The sequence below is a fragment of the Brienomyrus brachyistius genome, chromosome 7, assembly GCF_023856365.1.
Source record: "Brienomyrus brachyistius isolate T26 chromosome 7, BBRACH_0.4, whole genome shotgun sequence".
Taxonomy (NCBI): domain Eukaryota; kingdom Metazoa; phylum Chordata; class Actinopteri; order Osteoglossiformes; family Mormyridae; genus Brienomyrus; species Brienomyrus brachyistius.
Window position 1 is genome coordinate 10,188,763 of NC_064539.1, and position 22,626 is coordinate 10,211,388.

Consider the following 22,626-nt stretch of genomic DNA (forward strand, 5'->3'; position numbering starts at 1 on the left):
GTGTTTGTGATGGTTGCTGCAAATACTGGGGTTATATTTAAATGTTTTCAAATGGCTAAGTTGATGCACTTTGCCAGACATAATATCCTAGTTTTACACCAACATAAAGATGATTTTCAGATCATTTTCTTTGACTGCCTTAAACTTTTGCACAGTACCTTACAGCTGTTGCAATGCAGGAAAGAAATATATAATTACTGAAAAAGATTATAAATTTATATGCTTTAATTCACATTTGTTTGCAGATGAGTCTATGGCAACACTGTACTAGTTTCTTGTAGAACCCTATAAATAAACCTATTTAAGAATTTACACACACACATATGTTACTTATTGGCATTCATATTAATAGCAGATACGCATTTCCAGTTTCACTCACATGGGAGAAGCTGAAAACTTCAGGAGTATCTCCCAGGGGTCTGAAGCTCAGCTCTGCTGCAGTGGGCGACAACATCTATGTATTTGGAGGAATTGTTGATGGTATCATTAAAGATGACCTGCTGATGTTCAACACAGGTCTGGGGAATTTCTTTATAAATCACTTCAGCTAAATTTAAAATCAATTTACTTTGACGTAAAACTTTAATAGCATCTCTTTGCATTTTGCCAGTGTCATTGACCTGGACTCCAGTTAAGACTACAGGATTTCTTCCATCTGCAAGGTAAATTACATCATCTTAAAGGTATCGGGTTCTTAAATTCACAACTTAGCTGTACGCTGCAAACTTGAAGGACTTAATTCATTTATTTCATACTTCCCTTATTTCCTGTAGACAAATATCAGCCAGAACAGAGACAAATGATTTGCGCATGTGCGCATGAATGTTATTTGTACTTAGAATACATGCTAAAAATTACTGTTGCAGAGACAACATATTTAAAAACTTGTTATGCAGGTCATTCTTCTTCCAGAATATCTTCAGCTGTATGCGGACAGGCTTTACACAGTCCAGTGCCAAAACGGCTTAGCTGAAGCTGCTTTGTGCTCTTCCTGGTATGTGGCAAGGCCAAAACCTTCACAGTCTGCCTCTATTCATTCTGTCAGTAATAAACAATGGAAAAGTGCACTGCATCTATTCTGCCAAGAACATTGGAAAATCAAATTTACAAAATCGTTACAATGTTTAGTATTACACTTGGTCTGTATTGAATTATAACGACGAAAGGAATGAAATGCGGTAGTCATCATGTTAAACTGAGAGCTATGTAGTAATAACCGGGTAAATGACTTCATGCTGTTGCAAAGGATTGACAGTGATCGAATGTTGACCTTTAGGTACGAGGCAACAAGTCGTGCTAAGGCAGGTAAGATAGTATGTCAGTTATAGTATCATCAGTTGTGAGAAAAGAGATACAGTATCATCAATTGTGAGAAAAGAGATACAGTATCATCAATTGTGAGAAAAGAGATACAGTATCATCAATTGTGAGAAAAGAGATACACAGGTATTAAGGGAAATGAGATTGGCAGGATGCAGAAATAAAAACATGGAAAAAACAAGAATATCAATTCAATGGCTGACAAACAGGTACCTTTATACTTTCAAAGTAAACATTGGGGGCATGATTCCATAGCCCCTATTTATTTATTTAAAATATTTTTAACTAGTGGTTTTCAGGATTAGATATAAGCAACATGAAGACATACAGCGTTGACATACTGTATTGTACCTAAGATTTATAACTGGGCCTTAAAAAGAGCTGGAAGGCTGTCAAAGGGTTGAACATCTGTCATTCCTGTCTAGGTGCAACCCTGAAGATGTTCTGCAGCTCACTGTCTTTGTTTCTTAATATAGTGACAGGCCTGGTCTGTAAAATCTGGCCTGACATCCATGGCAACCAGCCAAGGAGGGGACAAGAGGGCAACTGGGGACTTCACAATATGCCCTTTGAAGGCCGAGACATACAATGACGACATTGAATATGTCCGTCTGTCTATTTCGAAGCCATATGACTAAAAGCCACAATAAGCATAAGGATTTTACCAAGGGAAGCTGCTGCCGCTTTATGTTCTCCCAGCACTCACCATGCCCTGTGCCGCTTTCTAAACATCTCTCATCTGACACTCAAGCCTTTAACCCTCATCTGCTGCAGGTCCCACAAGAAGCCATTATTGGCAGAATGCTGGTGTTCCTGTGGGCAAATGAGGCTTGAGCGAGCCAGACATAAACCAGCTTGTTTATTGTTGCTATAGAAACTTTGACACAGACTGTTTCGGGGGATGAATATAAATTAAAACACTGTTAACTGATTTAGTAAGTAAATATTTTCGTCTTCAGGATGTCAAGTAGTTCTGGTGTAAATTTGATAAATTACGGGATGCGTGGATTTATGAAAATGGTTGTAATGGCTACATTAGCCACTCCTTTGCAGTTTTTCTTAATTTATGTCGAAGATGCATTCAATACAACAATCATAAAAACATACAATTTCTTATATGAACATAAGAAATTAGACAGATTTGTTGAATTAACAGAACATTGAGTCTGCTACTCGCTGACATAGAGGTAATAGACATATATCTTTGAATAATTTTCTTAGAGTTAGCAATAGTAGCTGGGCTTGGTACTTTTTCTCTTGCACAACTAATGCAGTCTGTTGCTATGCTGTAGTAACTGTAGCTGATTGTGCTCTTGTCTTGTGAAAATTAATCTGATGACCATCTATTCTTTACTGTGACTGCCATTGTTCTTGGCACACTGCAGACAATGATTCTATTGGGACCCTCAATAAATTCATTTTCTCTTTGTTGGAACAAGCACCAGAAAAGTACAGCACATTCAAATGTAATGTACCTTTCCATCTTGACAAAGACAGGTGCACATGTATTTAGTAGTAGTGTTTAAATAGTAGCATTTACACTGCTAGGGTCTAATCAGATATGTGGATAATGGAAATCATCTTTGATGGCAACATTCAACCACATTTAGCATTTGACTATGTGTAAATAACTGAAGCCAGTATTAGGAATTTCATTTTTTCTCCATTCTTTTGTAAATACTGTAAAGAGGAGAGGTGTGGTGGCTCAGTGAGTATCGCTCTAACCTCAACCCAAGTTCGTGAGTTCAGTTCCCAGCCCCAGCCCTGTGCAGGTTTAATGTTTTCCTTGTACTTTTGTGTTTTTTTTTGCAGAGTCCTTTGGTTATGTTCCAATCAAAAGGCTTGCAGTTACACCAACTGATGTCTCTAACCTTATTCTTAGTGTGTGTCTGAGTATATGTCCCGTGATGGACTGACGTGTAGACTCTGTACTGCATTACATTTGTACATATAAATAGATACTTAATTGCTAAATTGTTGCACTTTTTGCATCAATGTGTAATAGCCGTCTAACTTCTTTTCAGATTTGACCACAAATTTGCAATGATCAGTGAGCAGATCTACTTGCTTGGAGGCTGCTCAGAGAATAACATCTACTGTAAGGATGTCCACGTGCTCAATACAGGTAAATGACCAGAATGTCATATAAAATATGATTCTATAATACTATATTATGTTATATATGTGACAACCTGCATGATACATTTTTATGAATTGTCACACATCTCAAAATAAATGTAACAAATTAAAACTAGGTCCATTTCCCAAAATGATTTTTATATGGTATAGCACAACACTAGTTCTGTAACTCACTCAAAACCTCATGTTTCAAAATTAAATTACTTGTTTATTATCAAAATGTATAAAACCAATGCAGTTAACATGCTTAAACATATTGTTAATATTACAATGTACCCTGTAAGTATGTTCCTTATCGGCAAATTTCCAAATTAGTCTTTACCTACTTTCTCAGTAACACTGATTGGTTACCGTATCATTTTTTGTAACTATCTGAATACTCCAACATAGCAAACTGATTACTATGCATAGTCAGTGCTGTTCCACAAATACCAAATTCAACAGTACAACGTTTCCACAGAACATGTCAAACATCACTTGCGACTGCAGGATTCACATGTAACTTGTTGAGAAACAATTTTCCTGTCATAGTTTTACTACATAGTAAAGTGCAGGAAATACTAGGTGCAAAAAGAGAGAAAGTTACACATTGCTGTATAATAAAAAATGCATTGATACAAAACTGCTATTCTTACTGTAAGGCATAAGTGTAGGCGCAGTGCTATAATGTCGATCCATTTCATCCCACTGGACAAACTGTTGCTTTTGTCTGTAACTCCCCTTCATAAACGAAATTCAAGATTAATCTGAAAAGCAATTTGTCAGTTTAGCAGAAATTACAATAGTTTATGAAATAAACACTTGACAGATTATGACTGTTAGTTGGATTGTTTCATATGTGATTATTTACACAGTGAACAGATGTACAGTATACATGTGTGTTCAGAGTAAAACTAAACAAAGAAGCAACATAATCCACTTTGAACAGCAAGACTTACTAAATTGATATTGTTGCCAATTTGTAGATAGTTGTATGTAATAATTTGCATAAATATGCTTGAACATTTGCAATTTGTGTGAAAGAATGAGAAATGGCTATTTTGTTGTGAACAGGCGAGCTAATGGTTTAGAAAGTTTTCACACGTTGTTTCAACACTATTTTTGAGTCTGTGCCAAAGCAATAAAAATAGTTAACTATAAATAATGGGTAATATCCACCCATCCATCTGTTACCCGCTTATCCTCGTTAAAATTAAAGTAAGAATAATAACAAAAACACTAATTGTAACATCAATATTCATTTTGATTGAATCCACCAAATTCAGTCTGTTTATGTAGCTGTAAATTTCAAGGCAGAATATTATTCACTTAGAGTCTTAGTTGAGTTTGTTCAATTGAAAGGTTCATCGTTTGTTGATTCTTTCACTTTCGAAACATGCCCTGTGGTGCAAGGAGCCCATGTTCAGCACCCCTTCCTAGATATTTTCCTCAGTCTCTCAGTTTCTCTTGGGTGCTTTTACCAAATTCTTAAATTGATTTTATACTTATGCATGATGAAAATACTAGATATTTCTTATACATATGTTATAGAGCATGTCATTATATTTTACACTTCATTAAGCATTTGCCATGCTGACTCTTTCAGGCACATCATTACATCAGTGGCTTGCAAAAGGCAGCATATTTCAGTCATGGATGGCATAGTCTTTATCCCCCATGAAGAAATTGAACAATGAATCACTCACTGAGCAAAATTATGGATGGATGGATGGATGGATACACAGATTACCTTGTGCAATCATAGATAAACAGTAGAATGTCTTTCTTAGTTATTTGCATTTGTTGTATGATTCCCCTGCTGATGCTAAAAAAAAGACATACATTTATTCCATCAGCATATCACTGAAAGATTTTTTTTCTAGATAGCCTTACATGGCAGAAATGTGAGGTGAAAGGAGTTTGTCCCCTGGCTTGCATAGGATACAGTATCACAGCACATCATGACAAGGTAACTAATTATTCTAGATTCAAAAATAAACAAAAACAGGCATTACCAAAAAAAGCAACATGATTTTACAGATTGTGCATCAATATGCTATTATTGTTGCACTGGTGCACTACCGCTTTAGTTATTTTCTAAAAAATGTTACTACCTAAAGAAGATGAAACTATTCTCTCAAGTTTCACAGCTAATCGTCTAACATAGCTTTAGAAGCTATTGTTTTGTGCAACAAACATTTTCCATGTAATATTATATCATTATATTAGGCATTTCATAAAGCTGTCATATATACTCATATAATTATGTGTTTATATCATCTTTATATTTTTTATATTTAAAGTTTTGGGTGTGTTAAAGAATTCTATGATGGTTACATATCCAAGTTTTCAGAGCTTTAAATATTTTTCTCAACTTTTTGAACTCAGGATATCTACTTGTTTGGGGGGAAATGCACCAGTAAGAATGGAGCTATCACTTCAACAAATGAAATACATAAACTGAGCATTGGTATGTTAATGTGAGTATATTGTGAATGTGGGGGATTGTCTGTGGCTCAGCAGGATGCAACACTGTGCCTGTGATCGCTGGATTACTGGTTCAGATTCCAAGGTTGGGCCCTTAGGCAAGACCCTTCCTCAAAAAATGTATGTTGCTTTGGGTATCTGCTTCATAAGTAAGACGTACTTTTAAAAAGTAATTTTCAAACTCCGTTTGTTCAGATTAAAACTTTCCGGTGTGCAAATGGCTCCACCTGGTGGAAAGATGTTCCTTGTGTGTGCAAACAGCCTTTACAGTGGTATTAATATGAATCCAAGCACATTTTCCCTTTACGTGCTTACCTGTATACTCAGCTATAGAAACATATATAAATAGATATTGAAACTAGGAGTTTAGGATTCAGTTCCCATGTAATTGCAAAAGAAATGATAATCATTCATGAGCGTTGGAACCGGGGGGATGGGGGGAACGTGTCCCCCACAATATTTAATTCTGCTTCATTTGCCCCCCTGTAAACAGACCTTCATATTTAAATTGTGTCAAACCCCCCCCCCCCACAATCTCAGACTCTCTATGCCATCATTTTCATTTCTTGTCTCCAGAGTAATATTGTTTCTCCAGTAAATGAATGAGCATTTTCACAAGTTTAAAACTAGGCTCAATTTAACTAATAAATCAATGATTGTTTCTCCTGTACAGAACTATATTATGTGATCGGATCATGCAATATTGCTAATAATGTTTCAGTTATATCCATCCTCATGTAAGTAACAGAGCTGTAGGTGCTTTTTAGTGGTACCATTCTGAGGCGAAATATTTAGAAGTTATATAGCGAATAACATTAGCAAAAATATTATTTAATAATTTTGAAGTTTTCAGGAAACTATATCCTGTTCTAGATTACTATTGAATACAAAATTTCTGCGGTACAAATTAAATGCAACATGTTTTATTTAAATGAGAAGCTGTTATAGTATAAACTAAAAAATAAGGAATTTTAGTATGATGTTTGTGCAAGCTGTTGGCATTTCTGTCTGTAAAAGTAGCCTGTACCTTCAACAATATCTTTGGTTATGCCAAATTTGGCTGAAACAGGATTAAACACAAACATTTTTTAGAGGATTTCACACCTCACTAGTGCAATGTGAATGTGAACCCATTTAATCCAATTTTAACTTCTTCATTACATCAAAAAGTTTTGAATATGTTGTTAAGTAAAGAAAAATCAATTCAGGGACTGCAACTTTCTAAGGCTGCTTTCAAAGACATAATGCGTCACAGTGGCGTAACAAGGCTGTTCCATTTTGAAGGCTCCGCTGCGTAGTGAATCCTGGGATATGTTGATAGATTGCGACTCAGCAAAAGCGGCATGTGTTTCTGGACCGAATTTGAAGGAGCCTTCGAAGTGGGACAGCCTTGTTACACCACTGTGATGCAGTCAGTCTTCAATTGCAGCTTTAGAAGGGTGCAGCCCCTGCCTGCCTTCAGCCACAGCTAAAGATTACCTAGACTGGGTCCTCCAAAGGCTACAGTCCCTGCCTTCAGACACAGCTAAAGATTACCTAGACTGGGTCCTCCAAAGGGTGCAGTCCCTGCCTTCAGACACAGCTAAAGATTACCTAGACTGGGTCCTCCAAAGGGTGCAGTCCCTGCCTTCAGACACAGCTAAAGATTACCTAGACTGGGTCCTCCAAAGGCTACAGTCCCTGCCTTCAGCCACAGCTAAAGATTACCTAGACTGGGTCCTCCAAAGGGTGCAGTCCCTGCCTTCAGACACAGCTAAAGATTACCTAGACTGGGTCCTCCAAAGGGTGCAGTCCCTGCCTTCAGACACAGCTAAAGATTACCTAGACTGGGTCCTCCAAAGGATGATATTGAGACACTACTATAGACTGCTGAGGGGGCAGAAACTCAGCCAGCCAACTCCATTTTGTCGGTGAATGCTGGGGGGGATTGTGGAAGTAAAGCTTGCCTAGGGTTTATGGATTATTTAAATCCTGTAAACCATATAGATAAAATGTCATAATAGGATACATAGTTCTGCCTTACTATTGACGCACTATATTATGTGTTAAATTATTGCTGAAAAATATTTCATGTTTTTAAATGAGTATAAATTATGCTCTGTGCCCCCAGCACTGTAAGATAACATGCATTACATTGATAACATTGACTCTAGGAAAAAATCTTGGTCAAATAAGATTTTTCCACTGTTACGGGTATATGCAGAACTAAGTATAGTAAAATAAACATTTATAGACATGATTAACAAAATCGAAAATTTTAAAGTACACTACCAGTCCAAAGGTTTTTGCACATGGCAAGTTTTTATCACTTTCCCATTTATTTCATAAACTGCAGACTTTTAATTCTTGTTAAGCACTGGAAAGTTCAGTAAAGAACTATAAATGAAAATATAAGTCATATAGAACAAGTTTCCTTTATAACATGGAAAGAGTATGTAACAGTGCATGTCTGACATGCTATTAACTGGTTGTGTGGTGATGGCAGATTCAAATTCTAGACTGTCCTTTAACTTTAAATGCACTAGTTAACCGTTTCATCCCATGAAACAGAGCAGTATTTAATGTCGCTTGTAAAAAGAATCCCTCAGATTTTCTCTTCTGTTATAATTGCTGGAGGAGGTTACTTTGATGAATCAAAGATATGACATTTTCTTGCTAATAAAGGTGCTCAAATGGTGAACATACTGTTAATTTATTTGTGAGCAAAGAATATTGAGTGTATTTTTATTAAATGTTAAGTGAGTGACATGCAAATGTAGAAAATTTCAGTGTGTGCAAAAACGTTTGACTGGTAGTGTAAAATAAACCTGTGACTGGTGTACTCGCCAGTTTAACCCATCTAAGACCAGTAATACTAGTGTACTGCCACTGGGAGCACTGTAGAGTCCAACTGGATCTTAGATTGTAATTGTGTGTTTCCTGGTCCTGCAGTGATGCAGTCTATTTTTGATCATTTCAGCTCAACATAACTGAGAGAACCCCTTTCAGTTTTAAAATGGCAGCTTTAATCTGATTAATGTCTCTTTGTATGTAGGCACATTTTTAGAGCACATAAAATAACAGGCACCTGAATGCTTGTGTTGTTTATTTCAGTTTTCGTGGCCAGTATGGAGGGAGTGGTCCACAGCTGTAGGCAGGATACACTTGAGTCACACTGAGGGCAGCTGAAAAAGTTCCTTTTTAACATTTTTTAAAGCAAATTGTTAGAATACAATGAGCCGCCGTTAAATATTTAAAACAAATCTTGCAGCACAACGAAACCAGTGAAAACAAAAACAGAAAATAGGCAATTGTTATTTTGCTACCTAGAGCCATACTTCTGCCTTCTCCCCTGTACTTATCATGATAAGACAGCTGACGTAGCTATCCAAATTATCAAGATAGTTCTAGTTAGGTAAACAAAAGCCAGCCCTGCTGCATTGGTAAGAGGCGAGCTGAAGGCAGTGCTGGCAGACAAAATTTTGTTCAGGCAGTTCTAAAACATTTCCCGGGTGGTGCTGCATGCAGTTTCGTTTGGATCACTCTCATAATCATGAGAGACATTTTATGCCGCAAATCTGAAAATTCGCAGCCAACCTTTTTTGTGATGTTTAATTTTTATAATGCTATGTTAAACATTGAATTTTTTTGTGCATGTTCTGTTTTTTGCTCTTTTATTTTTTAATGTATTTCTCTGTTATAACTGTACTTTAGTCCATCTAGTATCTAGTATTTTAGTTTTGTCTGTAGTGTTGCGTTGTGTATAGTAATTCTTCCTTGGCACCAGGATGCATTTTTTTTAGAAAGTCTTTTTTCAGTTTTTTTTCTAGGCTCACAGCCAGGGCCAGGGTTTTGAGAAGATATTTTCAGCTGTACGTTTATTTTATGGCTGATGCCAGAACCAAACCGTCTCAGTAAAAGCGAAATCTCATTTCAGCTTTATGGCATCCTCATGAAGCATATTTTTTGTTTTCATTCTTAATTTGCTCGCCATCATATGGTTTCCTGCATCATTCCTCTTATCCGGGTTAAGAAATCACTTTTTGGTGATAAATTTTTCATCACAGATCTCTTTTCTGAGCAATTCTTCTTCTCCCAGCAAAGATGAAATGGAAGGTGCCTCTGTACATGGGGATTCCCCCGGCCCGCCGGCACGACCACACAGCGTTCATCATTCATAGTCATGTGAGTGTCGGATGAAGAGAACCAAGACCTTTGTGCCCTCTCCTCTGCCTAAGAGCAACATTTCTGATTTCACTGCCAGCAGTGGGTAATCTAGATGTAGGTGCAGTGCTCAAAATTTACACTTCTGTGCTAGCAGTTAAAGCAAAATACTTTTAAGCTGAAACCAAATAGTATTTTTTTTAAATGAAAGATATATAGTAAGTTTCCTATAAGAATGGGTTTCAGAGTGTGCATCAATGAGGAATGGAATATATGTAACATAGTAATTTGATAATGCTTCACATTGACTGCACCTTCATAATGCATTCATTGTGCATTCATAGAACATTCAGAGCACCTTCAAAATGCATTCATAGAACATTCATAACTATACCTTAATATCCTAACATCCTTAACAGCTGTAGCATACATTAATAACAAACATTATAATTGTATGATAATATAATGTTATTTATTAATGTGTATTAAACGTATATTAGGATGTTAAGGTATACTTACATGCTGCTTATGAAGGTTCTATGAATGCATTAAGAAGGTGCGCTGAATGTTCTATTAATGCATAATGAATGCATTAAGAATGTGCAGTTAATGAAAAGCGTTACAAAAATTTTTTATCAGACCTTGACAGCATGATAATTGTTTCATTAGTATTGTATAATTATACTGAACAAATGATCTTTAAAATATCTTGTTAGTAAAACTTGTATGAAATTACACAGAGTAAATCTCTGTGGAGTTCTGCAAAGGTAGCCAGCACCGTAAACTCTCTGCCCAGTGCAGGTTCCTCCAGGGTGGATCTGCTTATACGCACAAACATTTATGTGACCAATTATCTGCCAAACCTGGAACATTCCGGTACAGACATGGCTCCCCCAACACGCAACAGCATGAAATCTAGAACAATCTCCGGCATCCTGCCTGTGAAGCTTTCTTTTTTTTCCCTGCTGGATAGTAATAGGCTGCTCATGAATAATTCATGAATTGTAGCATGCTGTTAATACAGTCGAGTAGCAGCCAATGCAGTGTCATTCAAATGGCCCTCAGCAAGGAAAAGAGAAGAGGAACGCAAAATGCCTGTATTCAGACCGCAATAAAGTGACTTCATGTTTAAATGAATTTTCATTAAAATTTTAACATAGCAAGAGTTTTAGTGGTTTATTTCTTGTGTATATTCCATTACTATTGCAGAAAACCTAATATAATTCTTGTGTATTTCTCTTCTGCATATTTATTTACATTTTACTTCACCTGCAGTATTGGAAAAAACTTCATTTTTATTGTGTGTATATCAGAAACAACCTGTCTTTCGTTGTGTCTGTAATTCTGTTTGGCATTAACATCTTCCAATGCAGATTTGTTCTTTTAGAGGAAGCTAATATGCAAGGTGGAATGTCATCTGTCCTGTGTTTGCTACCAAGGGAACTCCCAAAAATGCATGTTACGTTTGACAGGGCTGCAGGGCTAATATAACACATTAAGTTTGTGATCCGGCACTTCCCTTTGGCTGCTCTTGACTTAGCCCACTGCTGTGTCCCTGAATGACCCAGTTTGGAGATATTAAAGACTTCCCTTCAATTACAGCGATTAAATTCTCTACTGTCTTTTAATTTTTGTGTAGCTTTTGATGTGTAATAAACTATGCTATCAGAATTCACCCACACTCCCTAAAGCAGGTTTTTTATACTAATGTATAGGTTTCTACGAATTATATAAGTTTATATGCTCATGTACTAAGAATATATTGACATATAATAATCTTTTCTATTAATTAGATGTATGTTTTTGGAGGTAAAAATGAAGAGCAAGAATTCAGTGACCTAAAGGTGATGAAATTAATCAACCCCTCTGAAAGACAGCCAGGTAACGTTTTAATGAGTGTAAAATGCCGAGTTTTCAAACAGGACCCCTCCACTGAAATGTGTAGTGTAATTTTAATTATTTAACCAAATTCAAAAGAGGCAGTTCACAAATAGAAGGCAGAATGTAAATCATTTTATTGGCCACACTCTGATTTAAGTTTTTGTTCAGCAATGTTAGATTATGTTGCCTAATGCCTTTGTTCTTTTTTACAGTAATGAAAGAGATACTGTCTGAATTTGGAATTCAGGGAGTCAGCAATGGGTGAGCTGCTCCCATAGAGTGTCACTATTCATTTTGTGAAGTGTGCTCAACCTAATGCTCTCTTTGGCTCCTTTTACCACGGCGGTACTAAAAGCAAAAATTTCCCTTAAAAATATTAGTGCATGCATCGGAATGGAAATAACTATATAGGCAACACTCTTTATCATCATGACCTCCACTTTGAAAAATTAAATCCTTAAAATTACATTTAAGTGGTCATAGATTTCTGTCGAATCATTTTTGTTCTATTCTTACGCGTTTTTATGTTTTGCATTGTCTGTCTTTGGCAAGATTTGCTCCTACGAAGATTCCAAACATCAAGTATGAGCTAAGTGAGCCTTCATTTCCCGTTAGGCTTGAAATGCATCCCCCTACAAAAGTGAGTTTAATGGTCTCAGTATAACCACTTTATTCCAGTGATTGAACTTACCTCTGATCATATGTGCCTCCAATCTGTGAAACTCCAGTTTCCAGTGGGAAATGCAGTTAGTGCAGCCTAGAAATCACTAAGAAATATATGTGTTATATTCCCCTCATCCTGTTTTACATATTTAGAAATATTCTGTTCTGTTTATTCAATTATGCTCTAAAATTTTAAAGATATTGAAAGCAACTCCTCTGTTTTAGTGAATGTTTGATGTGTTTGGCCTATTTAGACTGCAAGTCGCAAGGATTTCGCAGCTGTCCGTAATGAAGCAATGGACATGATCCAGAGGGCTTTCTCCATGTTAGACTCGGAGTTCCAAAAGCTTGACAGGTACATTTATTAGTAGTATCATAATCATTAGTAGTAGTTTTTGTTGCTGTAGCAGTGCCCATATTAAACTGTGTGAAAACCTTCTGCTGCCAGTCTGTGAAAAGCCCAGCATCAAAGGGTAAGTCAAACATTCCCAATACCCTATGAATTTAAACTTTTTCATGTACTTTTAATCAGTTTTCTCAATAATGTCATGTTGCCAATTTTGATCTTTTGTGCTCTCCCACCTGCTGTGAAACTTTGAAGTCAAATCAAAGCATAAATATGTTTTCTGAATATAGAAAAGCTGAAAAGACACCCAGACCTGGGGGGGGGCCTCCTCAACCTGAATCAGTTATACTGTCCAATGCATGACACAGCTGGTTTTACTTACCCTTAACCATATGTTTCATGTTTATTAATAACTTGTTAATGTTCTATTAATTGCTTTAATAATTGTAATTGAAGCACTTTCCAGTATTTGTTATAATAGTATTGTTTTGTTGTATTGTCACAAATAGTGTTCTTTAAACACTTTCATGTAGTTAGCAATGCCTGTTTGATTTCTATTTAAGCGTGTAGAAGGCTTAGAAGAGTTCATTTTAAGAACAGAAAACCCAATCCACATCAACTGCCATGGTTTTATGTTCTTTTTTACTTTCATTTAGTAAAACCACTTGTGAGAAAACCTGGGTGGCTAGGGAAACAAAAGCACATGACATGGGGAATTCCGGAAGGATCACAGCTCTATGTCAGTGCTTCTCTTTCCTGGGTGAGACAGAAGGAGGGGGAACGAAGAAAGGCCTATAGGCAGGATGTAGAGGCAGCAGGAATTCGCAGTTTTGGCAGGGAAAACGCAAAAGAAACACAATTAAGTTTGGCATTAGCATGTCGACAATCAAACAAAAGCCAGGTAAAACAAAACGGAACAAACCAATATACAGAAACAGCAGGACAAGGGACAGGGCTGCAACAAATCTATACGAACACTTATGGTCACTTGGCTTTTTTTCCAGGTTGCTGGTGCATTGGTTTTGTGTGCTTTTCTTCATTTACGTAGCGTTCATATCATGTTTGATATTAAAGGTCAATGGTAATCATTTTTTCCCAGCTAGATGAAACTAAATTAATCTTGGAGAACCGTTTGTACTCTTTGGAGATAACTTTTACATGGTATTATTTTAGGAACATGATCAAGTGCTTCCTTTTCCACATTAAAAACTGACAAAACCGTTGCGTTAACAAACCGCTGTAATGGTAAGGAAAGCCCTGCAACGGCATGGCTGATGATTTTCAAAAACCATGCGATGGATTAGCAGTGGTCAGTAGGACACAGTGAGATTGTGAATTATTTATGCAGAAAAGTACTTTATGTTTATGTTTATATTTATGGTATTTTTTAAAAGGTGGGTGGTTGAGTGTGGACATATGTGTTAGCACAAATGTGTTAATGTACTTTCTTGCATTTTATCATGTGGTTTATTATATTATATAATGTGTAGATATTTCTACAGATAACAAGGATACTCAAGGCACTCATTCTAATGCCACTTCATTGTAATTCTGTCCTATATTGGATTTCAGAGTGGCTCAGTAGGTTTGGGTTTATGAATATTATCCCCACTCTGTCCAAAGACATGCAGTTAGGCTAAGTGGCATCTCTGCACTGCCCATAGTCCAGCTTCTGGGGTGCACTCCTGCCTCATGGCCTAATCTGCCTGGGAACACTTCCAGGCTCCCTGAGATCCTGCTCAGGATAAGCAGTTGGAAGTTGGATGGATGGCTTTAAAGATAATTGTCCTGCCAAATGGGAAATCCAGTTTTAAGTTCTTCTATAGCAAGAAGCAATGTTTGTGAGATCAGTACATAATTTTATAAGATGACGTTTCTTGAAAAGTAAACTGTCAATATAAATGTTTCGTACCAGTTACTCAAATACAAGTTATATTATATAAAATTTCTATCCATATTTCATGTCTACTTATACAGTACAGTGAGCCTGGAGGCAGTGAGCCTGGATCCTTATGCCAGCATGATATGGCACAAGACGGGGAACACACTAGATATGGGACGTATAGTTAAATTCGAACAGCATAATTCATGAAATGAGCTCATTCAAAATGTAACTAATACTGGTGATATAAAATATATAAATGTTCCTACATGAGTGTAATGAGATAACTGAGGAACAGGAGAACTAAACGCAGAACTAATTGGGAAACAAAATGAAACAAGAGTTGTAGTCAGAACCGGAAGCAAAGGTTGAGAAGCTAGAAGGTCTGTTCTGAGGGTGAAGGGAAGCAGGCACATTTGCAGACATGGCAGAATATGTACACACACTCACACTAGAAAGGGATTGAGACACACATGCAACGGACAGGGTAACAAAAGAAACACACTCATTAAACCACGAGATGGGAGTGTCAAATGCTCAGAGAAATAATCAAATGTAAGTCAAAAATTCCTCACACTGGGGAAACCAACTAGACGAATTAAGTAGCATAGATGTTTAGGGAAATAATGTACAGCTGTCAATACACCAGGTAGAGAGGAGCAACAGAAGCATAACTGGTGTTACATGGTGGAACCAAATTCAGTCTTACAGTACCCCTTTCACTGATGCTTCGGGGGGGTATCTCCAGGGCCAAGGGGCAGGTCAGTCAGAATCCTGACAGTGAAACTCGCCAATCAACATTGAGTATACGATGTCTGATGCTGGTACCCAAGACCCAAGTCCACTTGGTACAGAAGATGTCCCCTCCAATGTCTGGAGTTGAGGAGGATGTGGACAGAACATGCTGGATCACCATCAATATCCAAGGAGGGAGGAGGCGTTGGTTGATCAGTGGACTGATGCAGTGGGCTGAAATGTACTGGCTTGTGCAAGGAGACATGGGATGCGCTATCGACCTATTGACTAGGCAGCTAACAGGATTGATTCGCCGAAGGATTTTGGTCCACTGGGGGGAACAGCTTTTTGGAGAGGAGATGGAGACAGATGAACATGTTGCTGGGGTTGAGCAGGGGCTGGTACCCTAGTACACACTGAAACCAGGTGAGAGGTGAAGAATGGTGTGTGGAGTTTTGTGCATGCTAAGCCCACAGGACATGCTGGCTCCAGTCTTCTTGGTTATTAGCGCAGTATGAACAGAAGAACATTCCTATCTCCTGGTTTAACCAGTCACATTGTCCATTTGTTTGGGGATGAGAAAACTTAGGAAGATCCCCATCCAATAGCAAAACTCTCACCAGAACCTGTCCATGTCATCGACAGTCAGCGACAATATGCTCCACCGTGCCATAAAATTGAAACACATTCTAAAAGGTGACTTCAGCTACCTCCACAGCAGATGACAATGAGAGAAAATTGATCTATGACCTCCAGTATCACAGTACAACCTTGTGACCTTAGCAGACCAGGGATGAAGTCCATTTTGATGTGGAACCAGGGGTGTTGGGGCACAAGTAAGGGTTTCTGTTGACCTGACGGAGCTACTCTTGTGGTCTTTGATTGGGTACAGACAAGAGAAGATGAGACATACAGTAATCTTAAATATTCTCCTACGTTGACCATCACCAAAAGCGTGGACTCATCAGCTCTGTGGTCTTTCATATGCCCAGATGTCTGGAACCCAGTGGAGTATGGGTTCACTGTATGAGTTATGAAGGAGGCTGGCACATGCTGTTGGTTAGGAGGCATGGATGGTGGAGTAGGATTACTCAGCAAAACTTGCTTCGTCTTGCCCAACAGTTCCCATATAACTGGAGGGATGAAACAGGTGGACAAGTGGCCTCAATATTTTGGTACTTCACACATATTCCAAGTTCTTGTGATCCGTAAGCACTTGAAATCAATGTTTGGCCTCCTTGAGCTAGTGCCTCCTCTCCTCCAGGGCCAACATAATTGCTAGCAGTTCCCAGTTACTTCATAGTTTCACTCTGTCTCAGACAGTTTATGTGAAAAAAGGTGGAAGAGTGCAACTTAGAAGGGGTGCCACTTCGCAGGGACATAACTGTTCATGCAATGATGTTTAATGTGCCTACTTTATTGACAAATGGCAGCTCAGGATTGGGTTGTCTGAGAATTGATGCTTTGCCAAAAGTTTCCTTCAGCTGATGCAAAGCAGCTTGTCCGCTTTGGGAGTACTGGTGATCAGCTGATATTCCATACAGATTAAAGCCATTAATGAAGCTGCAACAGAGCTGAAATTTTTATCAAGTCTCCAAAGTTAGAAAATCCCAGAAACCTTTGCAGCTCCTTATTGGTTTTCGGCTCTAGCCAGTGAGACACCACAGTGGTCTTTGCTAGATCATTTTGGACCACACTTTGGGAGAGAATGTAGCCAGAAAGGTGAAATGTTGGATATGGAACTCCCACTTCTCTGCCTTAACAAACAGGGAGTAGTCATGGAGACAATGCAACACTTGATGCACGTGGGACACATGTTCAGGGGGGAAGAGGATCTCTGCATCTGGATTAGGTTATACAACTCCAGCTTGCAACTCTGCAACTACAACTTAGTGAAATGGAACAGACCGAATCTACTCCAATGCACCAGAGATCAAGGTCAGTGGGAAACTGAACTTAGTCGTGATCTCATTCATCAATACACGGACACAGTCCTCCATGCTTCTTTTCCATGAAGAATAATCCTGAAGCAACAGGAGAGGTGGACAGCCAAATGAATCCAGACTGCAATGCCTCCTCAGCATATTGCTCCATTGCCCAAGATTCATCAAAATTATGGGATATACGTGACTTTTAGATAAGAGAGGTCCTGAAAACAGGTCAATTGTGCAGGCCTTGGGATGGTTTGGAGGCAATTTGGTTCTACTGACCTTGTTGAAACCTAACTAAAAACAGGATGGATTCTAGTCAGTTATCTCACCCACGCACCACAAGATCTGTGATTACACAGCCCAGGATGCCTGAGAACAGCCAGATCCTAGGAGGACTTGATCACAAAGAAATGGGTCTGTTCATGATGGAACAGATCCAGTTGAAGGAGGACAGGCTTCGTGCGTTCTATTATATAACAATCCCCAAGGGAGCGACCTGCCCAGAACACGGATGTTAAGTGGCAGTTCAACTGTTTGCCGGAGCAGATTTAGACACACAGCCAGAGTGACATTAGTGAAATTCCTGGCTGCCCCATAATTGTTCAGGGTTAAATGGATGAACACCAGAATCAAAATGGAGGATGAGAGGTATTATGAGTTGCTGGTATATTATGTTGAGAAAGACGGAAGATCTGACAAGAATGGCGCAGCAGTGTTGCTCCGGGTGGATGGGAAGGGCACTGGGCGGTGAGATGTCTCAGTTGCCCGCAGTAGGGACAGAGATACTGCTGCATACATTGCTGCCCTTCAGCTGAAGTTAGCAGGACCCTTCCCAGTTGAATGAGTTTGCTGTCAGTCAGTACAGGAGGAAAAGATACTAGTCCCTGAGGCTGCTGAAGGTGACAGTCTTATCCAGCCAGATGGATAGTTTGATGTGCTCTCCTAAATTGCCCCAGCACGCCAACTGCGTCTGTCTTGATTGAGCCCTCTTCCATCAAAAGAGCTGGTTTGCTCTACTAGCTCCAGCCAGGGTGCAAAATTTGATTGTGAACTCAGTTACCAGATATGATTGCTGGAGAAGCTTGAACAACTGGTTTCCAACCTCACTCCCCACCAATGAGTGCAGCACTGAGCTACTCTGATGATACAGTGCTATACCCCACCTTCAAGCTTTTCTGGTCAGCATGATTAGATGATGATGATGATGATGATGATGATTAGAGTTGAACCAGTTGGCATCTAAAACAAAGAGATGTTTTTTGTCTGGAGGCACAGCTCACACTGCGTAACAATTCCCCGGCAGTATTCAGGAAGACCATCGTAATGCTGCAGAAAGGGATAGTGATAGGATGGAGAAGGAGCAGTGGCAGCAGCAGCGGACAGTCAGACTGGAGCTTGAATGGGGGCAGGAGATCAGGTGGAAGACATATCCTTCAGGTGCCACTCCAGGCGGGCTAGATTACCATGGAGCACTGCTGGGCCCATGTTGAGATGAGGAATTCTGTAACAGGAAACCTAAAGGACAGTCCAACTGCAGAGCTAAGAGGAAACCAAAATGAGAAGCAAGGTTCGTAGTCATGCATGGAAGCAAAGGTCGAGAAACCATAAGATCAGTCCTGGGATGGGGGTGAATTCTAAGGCATGCACAAATGCAAACATGGGAGAAATGAAATATGCACTTGCACTGAGATGGGGATTGGGGCAAACATTCACTGGGCAAGGTAACTGGAGAAACACTCATTAAATCACACAAAGGGAGAATCAAGCATTCAGGAAAAGAAGCACTTGGTAATCAGACATAGGTCAACAATTCGTCATACTGGGGAAACCAACTAGACCGGTTAATTTGCCTAAACAATTGGGGGAATACGGTACAGTTGTCTGTCCTCCAGGGACAGCAAGTGCCAAAAGGGAGTGGTGAGGATGATGGAACCGAATTCAGCCTTACAATGATGCTGTCTTGTTTTGGTTGCTTGGACACAGTGAGCAGTCAGCAATCGCCCAGACTGCAATGGCTCTTCAGTATGAACGTGAGGCCTACTGCATGCAACATCAGAAACAGCAAGAGGTCTGTGTTTAATTACAGCTTTTAATAAGTTGGTTGAATTAAACAGATTTAATTAAGAATGCCATATATAGAATTTGCAGAAATCTGACTGAAACCCATTTAAGAAACAGTAAACAACATGTTTGTGTATGTGTCTGGAATCTTTTGTCTATATACTTTTATTTGTTCAGCAATTTAGTGTATCCGTGGTGCAAAGGAAGCCATTATATTTGTAATTTGTGTTTTGCAGGAGCTTAAGGAATTACTGGAGAGGCACAAAGCACAGAATGAGTCCTGGCTACGAGCTCGGGCAGAGGAGAATGACAAGGAGAGGAAAGAGCTATGTAAACTGAGGGTACATTTCAGCACTGATGTGTACAAAGCAGTTTTCTTTCTTATATGTAAACTACTTCAAGAAATTTTTGTATGTTTATGTAATGTAATGGTATGAAATCCCTGGTAAACAAGTAACAGTTTACAACGTGTTTTTATCAGAAATAATAGTACAGTAAAGTCATACCAACATCATATAATCAAGCTTCAATAGCTTCCTACTACAGGTAAAATCATGAAAACACATTCTCACCCTCATTTGTGAGATTACACACTTCCCGTGTTTCAGATTAGCTTTGCTTATTCACATTAAGCCATTGGAGGCTTAATTTGTTAATTTTGCCTTATATGTCATGTCAGTTTTTCATCAAACAAATGTACATATACACAGCACATGAACTCATCCATGCCCTTCGATGGGTTGGCCCTCCATCTTGGGTTGTTCCCTGCCTCGTGCCCATAGCTTCTGGGATAGGCTCCGGACCCCCCACGACCCAGTAGGATAAGCGGGTTGGAAGATGGATGGATGGATGGATGAACTCATCCATGTTATGAGCTTTGTTAAATATACTGTAAATTCACCTTTTTGCACGAATTTCAATACATTGCACTACTAGTAACATTTAGTGCATCTTAAGGTTGTAAAACAATCATGTCTTCATTCTACTTCATAACATTTACATTTGTATTTCTTTAAAAGATGGTTTTGTCCAAAGTGAAGCATATAGCACACTATTACATGGTCCATTACTGTGGTAAAAGATTCTTATACCTGCCTACATTCACTGCCTTGTAGTGATAATCAGTATAGAAATTAGAGCTTTCTACCATCTCTGTTTTAGATGTACTTCCTCCCAAAAACAATGTCATCCAAACCCATCATCTCTTCTAATTCTGGCTCATGGATGCTCAGGACTCTGGGCAGCTCCTGGCTGTTTTCAGATTTCAGCCTCTGATAATTTTGCTCTTGGCTAAATGTCCAACTTCAGGCATCTGCAGCCATGGGAAGGCATGCTATTGTGGCTGTGTAAGGTGTGGAAATGGTAGCTGGTGAATGGTGATCATTCCAGCACAGACACCTGTCGCACATTTTGCACAAAGCTAGTCACCCCTGTGAGTTTCCATCCTAACATTGTTCTGCCTTCAAAGAAAAGGCATATATTGCAACCTCTTTGACCTTTCTGAGGGCTCAGAATTGGTCAGTCTTTTCCTATGATCTGAAGTCATTTCAACTGATCTCTTTGCTAGCAGCACTGAAGATTGACTTATATTTTGTAGCTGCTCACAGCGATTGCATATTCCATCTTTCAACGAGAATATTCTATTTCGGTTCAAAACATTTCTTGAGCCTAGCTAGTAGTTCTGGCAACATTTTTGTCATCATATTTTTTGGTGCTATCAAGTCCTATAGACTAAACATTCTAATCTGGTGCTGCTAAAGCTCTGCTTTCCAGTAACAATCAGGAAAACAGACATTCACAGTTCAGCCGCCACTTTATCATAAAAAAACAGTCACTCCATAAAGCTGAACAGCTTTCTTTCTTGACGTGAAGCTCAATGTTCACTCCTTCTTCTCAAAGAAGCATCATTTCTTTTCTGTCTGTATGAAAACTGCAATTTCCTTGACATTTCAGACCTTTCGAAGATCTTTCTAGTGGTTTGTGGAGGCCACATAAAACACAATATCATCCAAGTCATAGAGCGTAGATGAAGGTCTGAATGTTGGCGATGGAATTTTGCAATGTTTTCCTTTTTTGTGACTGATTATACAAATGTAGTTAATGTTTTTGTTGTTTTTTGTTTGTTTGTTTTGCCAAAAATGTATAGACAAAAAAGGAAGAGTGCCCAAGACTCTCAGCCTAGAACCAGATCACTAAATTAAATCCTCACATTCAGTACACTTACATACAGAGGCCCCTTAACCCTGCATAGGCCTTACTTAGCCGCTTGCTAAAATAACACCTAGAGAACCAAGACAGACATAACTGGAGCTAAAACTGATTTAGTATTTGATTTAGACCATGTGACTATGCAGGACAAACACCAAAAACTGACTTTAGAGGAAAAATACATTTTTTATTTAAATAAACAATTTTAGTAAGCAGTCAAGGCATCATTCTGAACTGATGCAGAAAAATCAAGCAAGTATTTTTTTTTTTTTGCAGGAGGAGATTTTGCATGAGCAAGAGAAACTGAAAGAGGAACAAATCAACATGCAGAAGCGCAGTGAACAGCTCCATTCGATAATGCAGCAGTTCAAAGGCATGTGACAATGCTAGGATGATGCTCTGTACTGCCGTCAGTAAGGTGGATACGAGTGCCTGAAAGCTCTCACCGAGCTGCTCACACTTCTCAAAATACTGTGCTTCAAAGGAATACTCTACGTATACGAACAAAACCTGAATGGTACAAACATATTCAACATTACCTCTCTTGCCTGCTTCAGTCTTAAATCTGTCGTCTCTGTTACATTACATTTTTATTCAAATTATAAACATTTTGCTGTTGTAGTTAATTTAAAAATGCAGGCTAACCACAGAGATCAATAAAATATTGTTCAACCTACAGTGATTGGTAGAAGAATTCAGGTCTTTCTTGTCGTGTCCCATTTTTGGAATTATGAAACAATGCACATTTATTAAATGAAAATTTAATTCCGAACCCAAATGCTTAAATTTTTGTTAATGATAATATTACTCTAATGTCTAGCCAAGTTATCCAGCATAAGTCTATAACAGCC

At 38.6% G+C, this 22,626-nt stretch overlaps 1 protein-coding gene across 1 annotated transcript in view; it reads left to right on the forward strand.

Annotated features, from left to right (window-relative positions):
• Nucleotides 1-22,626, forward strand: part of zmp:0000001301 (rab9 effector protein with kelch motifs) — a 28,641-nt gene extending 6,015 nt beyond the window's left edge. Inside the window, exons 7-19 of the mRNA XM_049018831.1 lie at nt 370-516; nt 611-662; nt 3,345-3,445; nt 5,322-5,407; nt 5,827-5,908; nt 10,004-10,089; nt 11,862-11,949; nt 12,162-12,210; nt 12,502-12,589; nt 12,867-12,967; nt 19,490-19,574; nt 19,804-19,908; nt 22,052-22,626. Coding sequence (XP_048874788.1) covers nt 370-516; nt 611-662; nt 3,345-3,445; nt 5,322-5,407; nt 5,827-5,908; nt 10,004-10,089; nt 11,862-11,949; nt 12,162-12,210; nt 12,502-12,589; nt 12,867-12,967; nt 19,490-19,574; nt 19,804-19,908; nt 22,052-22,156 — 1,175 coding nt within the window. The 3' untranslated portion in view covers nt 22,157-22,626. The remainder of the gene's footprint in view (nt 1-369; nt 517-610; nt 663-3,344; nt 3,446-5,321; nt 5,408-5,826; nt 5,909-10,003; nt 10,090-11,861; nt 11,950-12,161; nt 12,211-12,501; nt 12,590-12,866; nt 12,968-19,489; nt 19,575-19,803; nt 19,909-22,051) is intronic.